This window comes from Chlamydotis macqueenii, chromosome 5, assembly GCF_036417535.1.
Source record: "Chlamydotis macqueenii isolate bChlMac1 chromosome 5, bChlMac1.mat, whole genome shotgun sequence".
In the NCBI taxonomy this organism is placed as follows: domain Eukaryota; kingdom Metazoa; phylum Chordata; class Aves; order Otidiformes; family Otididae; genus Chlamydotis; species Chlamydotis macqueenii.
The window spans coordinates 65,862,191-65,880,073 of NC_141560.1; the positions used below are offsets into that span (position 1 = coordinate 65,862,191).

A 17,883-nucleotide genomic window follows, 5' to 3' on the forward strand; every position below is an offset into this window, starting at 1 on the left:
AAAGACTCCTTGTGTGGTGCTCTTCACCTGTGAAGAGTCCTCTGACATCTTAAGGTGTGAAAAAAACAAAAAGGAGAGGGTATTTTCTAGTGAACGTGCCATACTTTTGGCTGGCATCTCGGAAACACAGAGCCAAGGGGAACCATGTCCCATGAAACCGAGGGCAGGCAGCTGCCAGCCTCTGCAGGAACCCACTGCTGGTCTGCGCTGTCGGTGCTCCTTTGCACAGCCGAGGTGAACACTGCCACGGCGCCCACGCCTCTCACAAGGAAACCGCTGGTCGGCACCGTAACTAAACCCCCCACCACTGCCAGGGCCGCCATGTTACCCCTTCCTGGGCGGCGGCCCCCCCGCGCTCCCCCGCCGGGGCCTTTCCGGCAGCGCTGCGTCACTTCCCGTGCGGGCCGCAGCGAGGAGAAGATGGCGGCGCTAGGCGAGCCGGTGCGGCTGGAGCGAGGTGAGCGCGGCTCTGGCCGAGGGACGGGCACTCTTGTCGGCTTTCTGCTCTCGGGTGAGATGGGGCGGTGCAGCTGCTGCCCAGGCCCGGCCCTGGGGTGCGTTGTCGGGGTTCTGGCCCCAGCCCCTGGGGCGGCCTTCCCCGTCCGTTCCCCCATCCCCGGCCTGAGGCCTCGGGGAGCGGCGCCTCTCCCCCGCAGGCAGTGCGGTAGCTGCTTTGAAAATGCTTTCCTTCATGCCTGGTTCTTTCAGTGTGTTGGTGGGACTTGCTTCTTCGGCTTCTCTTTATGCAGTCCCCGAAGATTTTTTTTTCTCGCGTTTCAGTTCGTGGCTGGGTTTCCATGGTTGCATTCGTCACAGACCTCCTGTAGATGTGTCTGCTGTGCCTTCGCTGGTGTCAACACTTCTGCCAGCTCTTAACTCAGCCTGCTAACGCCTTGTTTCTGTCCCTCTCTTGGGGAAACTTACTCTTGGACACAGCTGAATTCTTAGCTTTAGATTCTATCTCTTAGGCGGTATCTTAGCAATAATAGCTTGCTTGTTTTTATAGAAGACAGCTTACACGTGCAGGAGTCCCTCTGCTCTTATTCGTGGTTCCACTCAGCTCTACTACCGTCTCATATTTGTGTTTTCATCCCGATTTTCCAATTTATAGCCTTAACTTATATTGTTAGTGCTGTGCAGTGTAATTAGAGTTAGTAGGAAAACAGATAAAATGCAAAACTGAGCTTCTAATTTTTTTCTGTAGTACATTTGTATCTTTTATCCAGGGCATTTAAGAAACGATGAACTTCCATCAGAGTGGTTCTTCAGAACTGTGGAAGGTCTGCAATAGCTCAGTGGACACATCCTTGTGCAATAATATATATGATTGCTTTATTAGTGTGTAATTAGGAAAATGGGGATCAGAAAATGGAATTTAAATGGGAAAATGATACTGAGAATGAGAAATCCTATTTTTGAAAGGGAATGCAATTAAGTGGAGTGTAGGTGATTGGAGGAACCAACTGTTTTTCCATTGCCATTCCCATTGGGATGACCACCTTTGCTCACAGTGCTAGATGCTTTTTTTTTTTTTTTTGTAGATGTATAGCACACTATATATACCGACTTTATTGTGTTTGGTACTATCATGTCTTACCTACCACAGAATTCCTTTTTTCTATTTGCAGAACCCTCCTTCCCATTCCAGAAGTGAACCACTTGTAATATGTGAGAGCAGGCCTGTAAATAGTGACTTATGTAAGGACTTTGCTTCCTACTCTGCAGCTCATCTACCCTCCCTACTCCAAAGCTTGTTAATTAGGGCAGCTGCTTTGGCAGTGGATTAGTTGCTCTTGGTAGGTCTGCAGAGTTAAACCTCAGGCAGCATCCTCCTCCACCTCATTACCCTGCTGCTATGCTCTGTCCATGAAAACAAACAAATCTGCAGAGTTACTTAGGGATCAGTGGAACAAAGGAGCTATTTAGTCTTCTGGCATATTGGTCTTTTTAGGAAAAGAAGAAGAAGGGAGCACAGTGTAATGGACCTAGAAAAGCAAGAGCTTTATTTACAGAAATAAATAACCTCAGTTAGTTACATGGGCTTGGCTGCAGATAACCTGATGGTGAATTATCATCAGCTTGAAAATGAACATCACTGATGTTGTTGGCGTATAGCATAAGAAAAGAGAGTACAGTGCAGAAAAGTAGCTGATTTAAAACGATTACCATATGCTTACCATCAGGGCAACTGAAAGTTCTCCCTGTCTGTCCTCTCCTCTAAGCTGTATTGCAAACACCGCCACCCAAAATCACTGGAGTGCAGGGATGAAAAATCATTTAATATTTCGAAGTTATTCTTGTGTTTTGGTGGTGATGTGTGATAACTCTACGTAGACGTTAGGAATCCGGACTATTTGAACGTAAGCAGTGGAGGTGGTTAATCAGGAGTATCTGAGGACGCCGCATTTTTTTCTCTTTGTGTTTTGTTCGCACATACTCTTGGAGTGGTGGCATCTTGCTAGCTTTTTTTTTCCCTACATTCTTTCAGTTTAAATGTATCTTTTTTTCAGAACTTCAGTCTAGTAGTCTGTGATCACAAAAAAAATTATTTGTGAAGAACAGGCAACTGATTAAAAAAGGATGAAAAGGTTTAAAGAGAATATTTTTTTAATTATGTCTGACTTCCATTTTACAATGAGTTTTATGAGCTTTTTTTAATAACCTACCTCTAGAGCTATTTCTACATCGTTCCTTGTTGAAATCCATCATAGAAACAATTATGTAGTGTTCAGTTCAGTCTTTTGTTCTGAACAGTTGGCTGAACTATGGTGTTAATATTGCAAGGAAGACAGCTTTCAGCTGATCATACCCCAAGCAGCAGTTCAGGAGGAAGCATACTACATTAGCAGAGCATTCAACAATCTTTTCTTCTCCGGGCACAGTAAGACGGTGTGTTTTGTTGCCTGTTCCCAGCCAAACTAGTTCCTTTCCAGAGCAGTGCTGCTGGGAGAGATTGAATCTTCAGCTTTTAGCTAATAGTACCTAATGCAGTTGCAGCAGGAGAAAGTTATGCTCATTTGCTTTCAGATGTATAATGGCATCCTGTCAACAGGGTAAAACAAAATAACCTTTGGGGAAAAAGTGTCCTGGAAATGGGATCCATTGCCTGTATCTACCTGAGCAAGAGGTGCAAAAAGAGATCTGTAGAGTGCTGAACACCCAACTTTTTTGTGTCTGTGTTTATCTGCTCTGGTTTAAAGCAGCAGCTTGGTCCTTTGATCTGAAAGCCCTTTTTTATTAAAATGTATCTTCTGCCTTACTTTTGCCTAAAAGGAATCCAGTTCGGTGTATCCCAATTGCTTTTTGACAAGCTGCTTCTGTGCTCTTAGTCTGTGCTTTATGAAAGACACAGCTGGTTCCCAATTTTACCTTGGGGTATAAAATGCTATGTACTTAAACATTTTGGCTCTTAGGACATCCAGGTAGGAAATGTATCAAGTTTATTGATGAAACATGGAGGTCAAAAAAGAGAAGAAATTAGCAAATGGAGTTCTGGATTCTTAATTTCTGCAGCTGCTCTTTGGATCAGCAGATTGCTGTCACCCTTTCAGATTTCTTGCAGTGTGCTAATGAAGCTGTTAGGTGACAATTTAATGCACCTTGCAGCTTAACGTGGTTCATGGACTGCAGACTCAAGAACGGCTGCGTAGAGCTGCACTCTTTATGTGCATGAAATAGTCATTTGTCTGCAAACATCTGCAAGTCTTTAAATGATAGCTGTGCTGTAATTTACATACTTACTAGACTTTTCATGAATATATGGAGTGTTACAGGATTGGAAGTGCTGCTGTTGCCATTTGTTGATCATTCTACTTCAAGCTGTTCAGTGCGAGACTTCATGAAATTAAGATAATTTGTACTGCTGTTGCTGAACACAAGAATTACTAAGAAAGTTGGTGATTGTGCCTCATAAAAAGATTGAAAGACTAGTAAGGAATCACATCTGGAATATCTGCAATTTTATGAAATATTTTGTATGATAATAAAACAAAATGTGTGTTAGGAAATGAAAAGCTTTAGAAGCTTTTCTAAATTTTGTAATTGTTGTACAAATAGTAAATAAGCATGCCTGTGTGAAATGAGTTCTCTGTAGACTTGAGATTAGTAGTGGCTGAAGTTTATGTTTTAGTATTTCTTTGCTTTAGATACCCGATCTTTGCCAAAAATGCCAAGTTTTCATGGCACATAGAAACTTTAACTCTGATCTGAAATCATTTGTGTCTTGTAGCTGTAGTGAAAATACTTGGATGTTCTTCCATGAAGCGTTTGTTTCTGGTCCGTGATACAGACACAACTTTAACTGTGCTAGTGGATGACCAGTCTGTGAGGTTAAGTCATACCTTGTTTAATTGGCTGCACACCTGATCTCAGTGTCATAGTCAGTAAGATGTGTCTGACTGCTAATTTACGGAAGTGGACAGAAAATCTCCTGCCGCTGCACTTCACCTTAATTTCAGAACGTACACTCCCCTGTCTTTTCATCCTATTACGTAAATTCTCGCTTCTTACGCTTGGCCTTTAGGAGAAGTTCTTGGCTATTGCACGTCTGCTGTGCTGACGTGATGCCACTGAGTAGACATGCATTCACATGAAAAATGATTGCCTAAAGGTTAATTACAGAAAAAAAGGAAGTAATGCAGGGGATATAGCAGTGTCCCAGACTTCATCCTTTTCTAAAATAATCTGTGCCTTATTTATATAGTATATTAATCACTGCTTCTTTGCCATTGTGATAATGAAGGTAATCCTTTCTATGTGCTTTTCTGGAGTACTGTTCTACTTCTGTTCAAGGACTTAGGTGATTCAGAATCATCACTAATGTAACACTTCGGAAGTACAAGTTAGGGATGTGAATGTGTTCTTCTCTTGTAGAGCTGCCAGGAATACGTCATATAGCATTTGATGCCTGTCTTGAGTCGTACTGGTCTGGAATCAAATCCTTCACAGGGAATTCAGTTTCACAAAACAGCATCTGCATTTGTGAGACTATGGACAACATGAATTTGTAGGAACAAATTTCTAGGAACTGGAAAAAAGAGGTTTGGGGCTGAGGATTCTAGACGACGGAGATATTTTCTCAACTGAGAATATCAAAAGGAATTTGGTTGTTTTTCTGAGCACTTTGGAAAAAAAAAAACAGGCCAGGTAGTTCTCATTGCTGTTGTAGGGAAAGCATCGAGTGTACTCTTGTTGAACTAATTTTTTTTAATATAAAAGGAAAGTTACATATTTGACAATATTCTAACTGGTTTTAACAAAATGTATCCATGCAGTAGATAAATTACAAAGTTATGCGTATGAAGCATTGATAGTGTATATATCAGTGAAATATTTCAGCCTGATATGAACTTCAAGGAAAAATAGATTGTCTTTAAAATATACATACGTCAGTGACGCCTTCGGATATGTTATGGGATTGAATTCTTATGGTTGATTTAAAGTCAGAAAATATGGTGGTTTCTTGTAACATTTTGTAGATACATAGTTTTATGAGAGAAATGAAACTAACACGTAGTTTTAAGGTGTGCTCAGACTGTGCCATTAATTTAAAACAAAAAAAACAACAACAAAATGCAACAGCAAAAGAAAACTTGCACTTCCTTAGGCATTCCTCATTACCAATGCTTTATTTTTCTGTAGACATCTGCAGAGCGATTGAGTTGTTGGAAAAATTACAGAGAAGTGGAGAAGTGCCACCACAAAAGCTACAGGCTTTGCAAAGGGTCCTTCAAAGTGAATTCTGTAATGCTGTAAGAGAGGTAAGTTACTTTGACATAAGCAGTTACCTTGAGTTAAAAAACAGTATGTTTTTCTTTTTGCGTTCAGTGCAATAACCTGATTTTTTTTCTTTCCAAAAGCTGAATTTGACTTAAAGAGCTCAGTAAAACAAGACATTTTTAAAAGTTCACAAGCAGATAATTTGGGATAGCATAAGTGTCTTAAATAGTGGCTCAGGAGCAAATAGCTATTTAGAGGTTATTTTGAGAATCTATCCTTAGTGGCAGCCAGCAAGCTGTTATCCTCTTGGAATGTAAGAATGGACAAAGTACAGATTGCCTGTTTCTTTTAAGCCAAAGCCGCATCACCTTGTGCACCACCTTGAGGTGAAGCCGTCCACCACCTTATATTCATTCCAGATACTCTCTCAGAGATTTTTAGGTGCTTGAGTATGCTTTGCTATTGTTGTTGGTGCTACCACTGATAATAACACCTGGAATGATTTTAAAAGATCTGGTTTTAGACACAGGTGTCATCTTATTGTTTTCATTGTATCAAGGGCAGTGTTTATTGCTTAGCAAGTCCAAATGACTGGCAGGGAGATGTGAGGGTGTGGATTAGCTCTCTGTAAGCACGCCCTTAGCATTGGTATTCTTACTGCCTCTGTGGTTTTTTTCCTTAAGATTTTCAATTAGTCGCATCAGATGAAGGAAAATTTGAGGTTTTGGGATGAAGGATGGGTTGCCAGGAGAGCTTTGAAGAGCTGTCCTTAAGTGATTTTGCATGCATCCTTACTAAAGAGTTCCAGCTTGACTCAAACAAGAGAAGGTGATCATCCGTGTCTCCAGTCAGGCGTGTTAGACTAGCCATAAGCATTTCTAAATTCATGGTAAGGTTTGAATGCTGTGGAAGAAGGGAAGATTTAGGCTGAGATCTAGATATGCATGGATTAACTGAGCAATAAAGGTGCTGAGAGAGTTGTTTCTTCATAGTATGGTAGATTGACACCTGACATCTGGTAGTGAATCAGGGAGTAACTTATTAGAGATGTGTACGTTTTAATTAAAGCTGTACCTGATACTTTGTTATATTAATTAAAGCTGTACCTGATATTTTGTTGTATTATCTAAGCAGAAAAATATCTATTTCCTCCATACTTAAACTGTTTTGTTTCTAAAGGTGTACGAACACGTATATGAGACTGTGGATATCAGCAGTAGCCCAGAAGTTAGAGCTAATGCAACAGCAAAGGTAAAAGCCAAACTATGACTTGTGTAAAATACAGTAGTTTGCTACTTTAGAAGCAGAAGAAGATTATTTAAAATTCACAAGGATATTATCTAGATGTCTGATAAAATTGATAAGCTTAATGGGTTATTAAAAGGTGTAACAGACTTGTTATTTTTAAGTTTCTTCTGCTTTATTCATGGAGTTCTGAATTTTTCATGCTAGCGTTGGTATCTAGAGAATTAATCTAACTTCTTTTAATATTTAAGTACTTGGAGACAAAAATACTTTTTCAGCCTGCTCACTGTGTCTAGCTAAGGGGTCTATATTTAATTTCTTTTAAACAGAAGAATCTTGTTTCTTACAGGCCACTGTAGCTGCGTTTGCTGCTAGTGAAGGTCATTCCCATCCCAGAGTGGTTGAGCTACCGAAAACGGAAGAAGGTCTTGGATTCAACATTATGGGAGGCAAAGAACAAAATTCTCCAATCTATATCTCTCGAATTATCCCTGGCGGTATAGCTGATAGACATGGAGGCCTGAAACGTGGAGACCAGCTGCTTTCTGTAAACGGAGTGGTAGGAATTGGTTTTCACTTTATGTAGCAGTAACTACTTGTTTCCACTTGGGGGCATACAGAGAATACACATGGCACAAGCGGGATGTCACCTTTTAATCTTGGTGAAATAGGTTTTTTTGGCCTTTCAAGAGCAGCTTGCTTAGGTTTCTATAGAGCTGTGTGCATTGAGTGTTCTAGGCTTATACTTCAGTTCTCTGTCTCAACTGGGAACTGTGCTATTTTTGTCAGTATTTCAGATTCTGAGAGGCTGTATAAATCTAGCTGAAGTGTTGTTTTGTGAAATAGTATTAAACTGCCATTACGGCTTCCTCTTTCATCCAAGTTTTGTGATGCAGATATTAATTAATATAGTTTTCTGCACTTTCTAAGGTAAGTAGTGCTATGTTGCGTCAGATTGACCAGATTCTCATTATCCCAATAAAAATGCTACTGCATAATGAAAGCTGTAATAAGATGGAACTGCAAGGTGGTGTTATCTTCAATTTTGTGATTTTTATTTTTTTTCTTCCACTTGTGCACTGATCCTCAAAAACAGAGGCTTTCTGGCATATTTTAAGGAGTATATGTATAAAATGGTGTTATGGATATTTCTTTTTGATAAGTATCCTCTTCTGAAGAGAGACAGTACAAAAACCAAAGTCATAGGGTGACTGGAAAGAGGAGGCTATGGACAGGCTTTGAGTTAAGGCAGCTGCTAGTCAAATGCATGTAAATATCCCTCAGACTCTTGCTTTTCTTTACAGAGAAGCTGTATGCTAGCTTAAAATTAATGTTTTCATCATTACATCTGCAAACGCGATTTAATTTTAAGACTGATGGTTGAATTAAATCCTGTGCTCTTTAACCTGAGTGTGGGTTTTTTGACACGTGAAAAGAATAAAGGGTCTCTGTACTCTGGGAAGTGCCTGCTAGCACAGATCTCCGAGATAACTCAGGTTCTGACTGTTACCTGGGAGTCCAGCTGTTCTTTTTAGGAGATGTAAGAGAAACCATGATGCAACTGTGCTTTGCCTAGCCTTCCTGTTATTTTGAAGCATTGAGGGGCAGGTGTAGAGCTGTTTGCAGATGAGGCCTTCCTCACTCACTGACCCTCTTAAAGAAAACAAAACAACCACTCCACCCCAGACCAAACCTGATCCTCAAACAGTTGGTACAGCTAGCAACGACTGCATGTGTGTGCATACGCATGTATAAATATACATATTTAGCCATTGTAAGAGTACAGGGATTCAGTACATAAAATACTGTTGAGAATGCTAAGAATCTTCTGATGTTTGCAGATAGAATCCTGTCATCTTAATACATATGACAGGCATTTCTTTGTAACTCTGATTTAATATTTTAAAAAAAAAAAAGCCACTGCTAATACTGCAGTGAATGTGCCTTAAATCCAGTTTGGGTTTTTTTTTCTCCACCTGGAGATTTTGACTGTACTCCAGAATTTTTGGTGTTTTGATATAATTAAACATAGAACTTTACAAACCTTTTATTCCCAGTTTTAAACGGAACAGCCTACACATCCACTTGAATAACAAAAATGAAAACATTCAGTTGTATGTGTTGTCTAAGTCTGATAGAAGAGAAATAACTTGGGTTTTTTTAACTGTTGTCTTTCTTTCTGTAAGTAACTTTATAGTAACGGGGAAACCCTCCAATCAACAGGTACATCACCTGCCTTCTAGCCTCTAATAGCACCAGTGGGAGGTAGGCTTGGGGTAGTCCCATCGTTGTGTTTAATAAGTTTGGGAGAAATAAGTTTTGTTGATAAAACATATGCTGTCCAGGAATGTATGTTTGGATGCAGTTGTTGAGAATTGTTCCTTAAAATTTTTAATTAGATGAATCTAATATAGCCCTAATAATTCAGAAACCTGTTTTAGGAAAGTATTTTAATTCTGTTCTTACTGAGTTGGGTTAGGCTGTTCTTAATCAGTGCAGAGGAAATTAACTTGAATACCTTTCACTTACTGACAGAGATGTGGAGCACTAAGATAAGTAACACACTGCATGTTAGCTCTTCTATGGCAGGTGCCCAGTATGCACTGTTTTGCCTTGTTATAACACAGGATAACATCAATAAGGCAACTTATTAGGCAAATTGAGGGTGACTACTGGATTTAAAATGCATGCTAAAAGAAGAAAATCTTGAATTTTAAATGTGTCCTCCTGAAGTTGTTGATTTTTAAGTGTAATTTCATAATTGACTTATGTTACCCTTATTTTACTTACTGTATGTAAATACAGAATATAATTGTTCAGCATAAAGCTAACAAAGTTTTGCACTACTCTTTTGTTAATACTAATTAATATATTTACTATCACCTTTTATTGATTTGCTGAAGAATAAATCCTGAACTTGAATGACATTGTCCTTTTGCAGTCTTCAAACTAGAATACTTCAATACTTGATTATATAGAAGTTGTACAGAAAATTAAAAAATCGATTTTCAGTGTATGTCTTTACTAATATTATACTTATTGGTTTATGCTTTGCAGAGTGTCGAAGGTGAACACCATGAAAAAGCAGTAGAACTGCTGAAGGCAGCTCAAGGAAAGGTTAAACTAGTTGTGCGATACACACCGAAGGTCCTGGAAGAAATGGAGTCAAGATTTGAAAAAATGAGATCGGCAAAACGCAGGCAGCAAAATTAACATTGTATGCAGTAACTGAAAATATATTCCATTTACGTCTTATAGTTTGCTTTGTGACTCAGTTGATCCAATGCCTGGGCGACAGAAGACACTGTCCTTTACGTAGAATCACAGAATGACTGGGGTTAGCGGGACTCCTGGAGGTCATCTGGTCCCAATCCCCTTGATCAGAGGAGGGTTAGCTAGAGCAGGTTGCTCAGGGCTGTGACAGCCTGGGTTCTTGAGCAGTTCCAAGGATGGAGAGTCCAGAAAATCTCTGGGCAACCTGTTCTAGTGTTCTGATCTCCCTCACACTACAAAGGTCCATTCTTATGGAATGGAGTTTCCTGTATTTCCATTTTTGCCCATTGCTTCTTGTTCGGTCACTGGATGCTACTGAGAAGAGTCTGGCTTTTTTTTTACTCCTCCCCTACACACATTGGATCACCCCTGAGCCTTCTCTTCTCCAGGCTAGACAATCTCAGTTCTCTCAGCCTCCCTTTGTCTGTCTGTCTGCTCCAATCACTTAATCACCTTCATTGCCCTTCTCTGGGCTCAGTTTTTTTTATGCATTGAACTGAGCAGCCCAAAACTGGACCCAGCACTTGAGTTGTGTCTCACCAGGGCTGAGCAGAGGGGAAGAATCACCTCCCTCAGCACGCTGGCAACATTCTTCCTGATGCAGACCAGGAGGCTGCTGGGCCTCTTTGCTGCAAGGGCACATCAGTGGCTCACGGTCAGCTTGGTATTGTTCTCTGCAAGACTGCTTTGCAGCTGGTCGGCCCCGCAGCCTGTACTGGCACGTGAGGTTATTCCTCTGCAGGTGTAGGACTTTGCACTTTGCTTTGCTGAACTTTGAGATTCTTGTTTGGCCATTTCTCCCGCCTGTTGAGGTCCCTCTGAACGGCTCGCTGCGAGTGCGCTGTCCCGTTACCTGTGTCGTTAATAAAAACGTTAAACGGTAGAGATCCCCATACGGACCCCTGGGGTGCATCAGCAGTGACTGGCATCCAGCAGGACTTTGTGCCACTGATCACAACAACCCTCTGCAGTTCAGCCTTTTTTAGAATGCTTTCAGTCTCCATGCCTTTCACAGTCTAAGAGGAATGTGTACTTTTAAAATGGTCTAAGATACCCTGAAAAAAAGTCTGTTGATATTTCTATTGATTTTTTTTTTTTTGTGAGTCACTTTCATGTCAGACCTTTAAGCATGAAAGGGAATTTACAGATTTTTCTAAGGCATTTAATAAGACATATTTCTACAATTAGCATCTCTTTTTTTTTTTTTCCTCTGTTTTCTTTTGGCATTACTTAACGTAGAATCTGCAGGGGTTTTTTTTCTGAATGATTTTGGAAACGAAAGTTTCTTATGTAGCAGTATTTTGGCACTTTTCTTAAGAATATGTTGTGTATCAACTACAAAACCTAATCATGATCTACTGTGTAGCTGATAATGATATCAGATTTTGTAACGTTTTGGTGAGTACGTTATTTTTACACTTCTGCTAAATCTTAATTCATTACTCTGGAAATTGTATTACCTCGCCTGTAAATAATTTACAGTTCTCATATAATGATTTTGTAATAGCTGACTTTTACAAATTTGCAACAACCATTCCTGTAACTTATATTATTTTGTACTAATTTTAAAGCAGTAAGGGGAAAAATGTAATTGTGTATGCAGTTCTGGATTGACTCTCTAGATGTATTTTTATATTCAGAAACAGAAGATATATTAATGCAGTGCAAAATAATTCCAGATATTTCCCTGACTTTCTGCTGTTTAAAAGAAATATTCATCTTAATTGTCATACCTCTCATGTGGTTTTTAGTATGTGCTGTTGTAGTCTTATCTACAGACTGACTCTATTGGTCTTGGGATATTTAGCACCTAAATTATTGATTATTACATTTATAAGAGTAAAATGTTCTGAGGCTTATGTGCCAGGTTACTCTGATGTGAACTTGTCTGGGGTTTTACTGCCAACTGCTTCTGACTTGGAGGATTCTTGTTTGTGCTGCAGAAGTACTATATCACCATTGCTCTAAAACTTTGTCGAATTGTGCTGCGGTGGTAATAAGGAAAACTCTAGGTGTAAGAGATTCATGTCTTATCTGAAGCGTGGTTGATGGTGGCACGGTTTTTGTGTGCCATTTTGAAGAAACTTTTTCTGGACAGAGGTCCACTTCTTGGAAACCACCAGGTTTGAGGCTGTACTTGTGTAGTGTAGGTTTGGGGTTCATGGTTTTTTTGTTTGATTTGGTTTTGGGTTTTTTGGGGTTTTTTTTTTGTTTGGTTGGTTTGGGGGGGGGGGGTGTTTTGTTTTTTTAAAAAAAAAAAAGCTTCACCTTTTGGTATGTATCTAGAATTAACTTGATTGGCTACTGGGTGTCTGTTCACTTGTATGGCAGCTATGAGTGCATCCTAATTGACTGTTAGTAATTTGATTCTTAGAGGCTTAAACTGAAAAGTCCAGTTCTTACTATGTGGCTAATCCCTAGTCTTTTCACATGGAGCAGTATGATCCGTTGTGAAATAATTCAGTATGTGAAAGAAAAGAAAAGATTAGCAATCTAAAAATGACAGCATGAAGTTTGTGCTTTGTCAGTTGATCTCTCGGAAAAGAAAAAAAATGTGATTGCTACAGGCAAGTGAGAAATGTGGTTGCTTTCTGCATGTTTGTAAAGCATGGTAAGCCTGCAAAGAGAAATTCGGGTTTCAAAGATACTGGTAGTTTGAAAATGCAGTATAAATATTTATCAGTTAGACGACATTGAGCACTGAATTGCGTGGTTGGTATCTGTCATAGGCCTCTTTCAGAAGGTCTCATGGTACTGGTACAACCATGTTGTTGAATTGTATATTTTTATGGGACAACTAATGTTTAAAGTATTGAGACCAAAATCACTAGTTAGACCAATTGTGGATGTGTTTTAATTTAATTGTAAAAAAGTAGAGATTTGTTTTAGAGCTATATATAAATATATATATATATATATATATATATTAAAGAAGGGTATGGATACAAGATAGAAATATGTGTTTTAAAACCGGTATCCCTTGTCTTACTGAACAAAGAGGTGTGTTTTGTTACTCTATGGAAAGATGTACTCTAGTGCAGCTAGAGCTGCTAAAGGCAGTAGCATTTTCATTCTGAATTGTAGCATTTGGATACAGTTTGTCAACTACAACAGTGTGGGGAGGTGCATCTGGGCATATAAATTGTACATGTGGAATTTAATGAAAAGTTTTTAAAATTGCAACAACAATTAAAAAATCAAATAAACAGACAACTCATTAATAGTCATCTTTAATACTATGAAATCTGTAATATTAAGGAAAGGATGGATTAAAATATGTCGAGAAACTTAATCTCTGTTACTACTGAGCAGTGCCTGTACTGTGTTAATATGCAGTCCCTACACACTCGGCACACTTGGGTATGCGAACAGATTAAGAAGAGGTATCATTTCTGCAGATAACTTCTGCATCTGCTGCTGCTGTGAGGAATCTTTGGGTTTTATCAACAGGAAAATAAAAGTTAAATTTCACGTGCGCTGTGTTTGTGTGTTTTTCGTCTAACTTTCCATTTTGAGTACTGTTTTCAGACAGCTCTAATTGGGTGTTTATAATCTCTAGGGCATAACGTAAACACCCTGCAGGTCCGTGGGCGTCTGAAGAGAAAACTTGAAATCTGTTTTTACTTTGTTGTCCTGATTGCTTATGGATCTTCCCTTTTCTACCCCAGTGTTTTGTGATGTGTTGGAGAAGAAAATCTGAATACTATGAAGTATCTATAATACTTTGGACCTTGTGCATTTTTGAGACCTCCTTCATCTCAGCGGCATAAATTTACATGATGCATATTATTCTGAGTCAGATATTATCTTTTAATTGTTTGAAGCAAGTATCTCAAATGATGAGATGTTGAATTTCTGTAATTTCTCATTTAAAGACCTTATAAGGTTGTCAGCTTCTCAGAAAAATGTGCCTGGAGTTATGAACTGAGATACATGTAGGAGAAAATGCTTCAGTTCTGAATGTAAAAAGATGACTTTTTTTTTTTTTAATGTAGGTAGGCTGGACTGTGAATTGAAAATATATACAAAAATATTTATATTAATTTTTTTATTGTATGCAGAGGAATGATAACACATGAACTGGAAATAAAAACACATTTTGAAGTTAATTTTAAAATCAGTTGCCATGATCTGGCTTATGCAGTGACCATCTCCGTTCTCTAAATATGGTTCAGACTTAGAGAGACAAACTATGAATTTGGACATAAAGCTTCTAACACTGAACCAAAGACTGACTGAAGTTAATGTAATTTCTGAACTTAAAAAAAACCAGTAGTTTATCTACCTCATGTTTTTTGTTCCAATTACAGGCTTAACTGAAAAAAGTTGATGGAGCATTATTTTTGACTCCTGATTTCACCTGTGATCTAGCAGTCGATGTCCAAACAAGCTGGAAAAGTATTTTGCCCGAGCTGGTGTCCTACCTTAAACACATATGGACTGAGGGAACCAAACTTACTCATTAAATAAAAGAAGCAACTTAAACAATTTTGCAGTGAAACAGTTTCCTCTCTTCTGATAATTTCTTCTGGAGCCTGATGCTGGATGCAGAAAAAAAAGTATATTCATCTTAATTCAAAACCAAAAATGCTAATTTGAAAGAGCAAAACTGTGTATCTGAGGCTGCCTACATACTGGCATAAACTGGTGAAACTTGGTGCTCCTGTCACCCTCTTGTCCTCAGTTATGAGTACTTGCTTGTGCTGGCATTCCCTGGTTTTTGACCATGTATGGAGCCATTTGATTTCAGTAAGCTAGCAGAAATTAATAACATATCAGGTTTTCTATTTCCATTCCTGTAAGGGAACTCAAAAAGTAAAGTGCAGGGTTGAAGGAATTGTATTGGTTCAAGAAAAGGGTGAGACTATGGTAGGTAGACAAATCGATTGGAATTACGTGGAAGCCCAAGATAGGGAGCAGTCTGGGTTTCAGTGATCCTTTGTCTTGTAAAATCCTAATTAAAAGCTGTGTTTTAAGGAGCCGGGGTTGCAGTGCTCACTTTTATAAGGGAGTTGTCCTTTGCCTGGAGGGTCTGAGGCTAAGACAGCACGTTCAATAAAAGATATCTGCAATTCAGAGATGTGCCTCAGGATAAAATTGCTAGCTAGTTCTAATAGTAAAAAAAAAAAAAAATAAACCACAAAAAAAAAACCAAACCACCCAAAAAACCAAACCAAGAAAACAGCAACAAAAGTTCCAGGGAAGAGTTTTAAAATTAAGTTAGCATTGAATTTGAAGTTTTGACATGCTACTATTTCTTTTTGAGAAACCCATCTTAGGTCTAGAGACAAAATCATGGAGATTAAACTCTTTGTATACCTCACCTTTGTTTGTTGGGTTTTGGTGGGGGTTGGTTTGTTTAAGTAAATTGAGTATTTAATTGGTAATAAGGCTTAAAAAAAAAAAAAAGTCTTCTGCTCAGACATGTTAATCACTCCTTTCCCAGTTCTCAAAGAAAATTGAAGGAGCCGTGTCACACATTGCAAGACTTAGGAAATTGGATCTATTAATTCCAGACTGAACAATCCTCAGATACCTAGATGACCTTTGTATCTGTTTAATTGTATACTTGCATATATTGCTTATATAGAAAGGCTTCTGTTAATATATAAGCTGGAGTAAGATGGATACATTCCAATACTGCTGGGTGTTCATGTTCAGTCTTACAAAGTCTTGCATTGAAATGATAGTGTCTTGTTGAGAAATGGTGATATTCAAACAGTCATTTTCTCTCTCTAAAGTAAATTTCTCCCCTGTTCACCATTTTTTTTTTTTAATATATTTTCCTGGCTGGTTAATCTGATTTGGCATAATGGCAAACATGGCTAGCTAAGAGTTACCCAAGTTTTTTTTGTATAAAGTTTTCTCCTTGGCTATCTAGAAAACATCTGTAGAGAAGAAAAAAAAAAAGCAACCCAAAACACGCCACCACCAAAAAGTCATCTTCCCAAACAGCACAAGACTTCTGAGTTGTGTGCTTCCACAGGTAAGTAAAACCACCTGTACCTGGTTCTTATCTAATCGCAGCTCAGCTTCTCTGCCCAAGCAGTACAGTAGCATTGTCTGAATAAAATCTAATCTGCGCCGGAGCCTGGATGGCTAACAGCAGGGAAATAAGTCATCCAGCCTTTCACCTACTTCAAGCGGCTGTAAGTAAAAGGCAAAAGTTGGTGATTTATTGTACTACTGGCATTGCAGTAGCGCCTACAAGTCCAGGGTTTGAATCGGGATCCTATTGTATTTTGCAGCGTACAAACACGGAACAAATAGTTTGGCTCCAGAGAACCTCAATCTATTGCTAAGAAACTGTAGGTTTTGTGGCTGGTATTGTAAGACAAATGTTTCTGAGAACTGAAGAAAAAAATAAAGGTAGAAAACAAAATAAGACTTTTTGCATTTTCCTCTACAATTTCATTTGGGGCAAATATTTTATTTTTTTTCCTTCAGGGAGTACAAAAGTGAGCCTGCCGTGGCTATGCTTTTTGTTTTTAGTAGTCTCCAAGATAAATGTGGAGTCTCTTAGAAAATGTTTGTGGTGCTGTTCCATTAAAGTATTAAATGTGTACAATGTGTCTGAGCCACTGCTGGCATTAGACGTGGGTCACGCTGCAATTTAACCATGTACAGCAACAGCTTTAGATAAATGTAAGGACATATTCAAATGAAATAGCAAGAGTAATTCTAATTAGACAAGCAGAACGCAATTAGGTAAGTGAAAAAAAAAAAAATGGACCATGATGGTAAGGCACTGCAGTTACTTATGAAAAGTGATGATTTTGTCTTTGAAGTTTCTGTCATATATGAAGCGTTGCCAAATAGGTTTGTTGCTTCATCCTAGGTGTCCCCCAAAAAGTTTTCACAGTAATTTCCATGTCCTGTCTGGCATGCTAGGTATTAATATCATGTTGTGAGGTCATTCTTGGTAGGGTGGCCAGTGGAAGTAGTGATTCAGCAGTGGCTGGTACGTTTGTTCCCCTCCACCAAAAGTGTCTTTGAAAGGTGCCTGGCCCCCTCAGAGAGCATCAGTGTCCTTGGCTGTGATGTAAAAACTCGAAGAATTTGTTTCAGCTTTTATACAGCCTTATCAATATCTAATGACAGAGAAGACATCAGAAAAACATTTCCAAAAATTAGTTGGCTGCCTCCAAACAAGCCAATGAATAAAAAATATTTTTTTTCTTCCACTGCAGTGTCTGGGTGAGAGACAGAGCAATACAAAGCGTTAGATAGTGATGAGGAGTCGCATGCTACAACAAAACAAAACCGACACTTCTGTCCATCTTCAAGGCTCCATGTAGAGGAAGCAATCAGGCTCATGCAGTGACCTGGTCATTTCAGAGAATGAGCCGAAAAAAAGGTATCTGGCACGTGCACAACATGATTTAAATCAGTACATTGCATCCAGCAATGTTATTGGGTTTATTTATACTCACAGAAATTTCAGCTTCAGTGTATCCCCTCGGTCTTCACCGGGGATATTCTCATATCTGTGACTTGAAAAGAAATTATTTGCTAGCACTGTACTGAAAATTGTCTGTTACTAAATGATTACATTGTGATTAATCATTCCTCTATATTATCCCGTGTATTTCTCCTTTTTTTTTTTTTTTTTCCCCCAGATCATTTGGGTTATTTTGTGGTGATGAT

The 17,883-nt window shown here is 38.8% G+C and overlaps 1 protein-coding gene across 1 annotated transcript; it reads left to right on the forward strand.

Annotated features, from left to right (window-relative positions):
* Window positions 1-390: 390 nt before the first annotated feature.
* Window positions 391-13,707, forward strand: LIN7C (lin-7 cell polarity scaffold C). Its single transcript, XM_086749111.1, has 5 exons — window positions 391-457; window positions 5,641-5,759; window positions 6,898-6,969; window positions 7,313-7,522; window positions 10,021-13,707. The coding sequence occupies exons 1-5, from the start codon at window positions 421-423 to the stop codon at window positions 10,174-10,176; spliced, it is 594 nt and encodes a 197-aa protein (XP_086605237.1). The 5' UTR covers window positions 391-420; the 3' UTR covers window positions 10,177-13,707.
* Window positions 13,708-17,883: the final 4,176 nt, after the last annotated feature.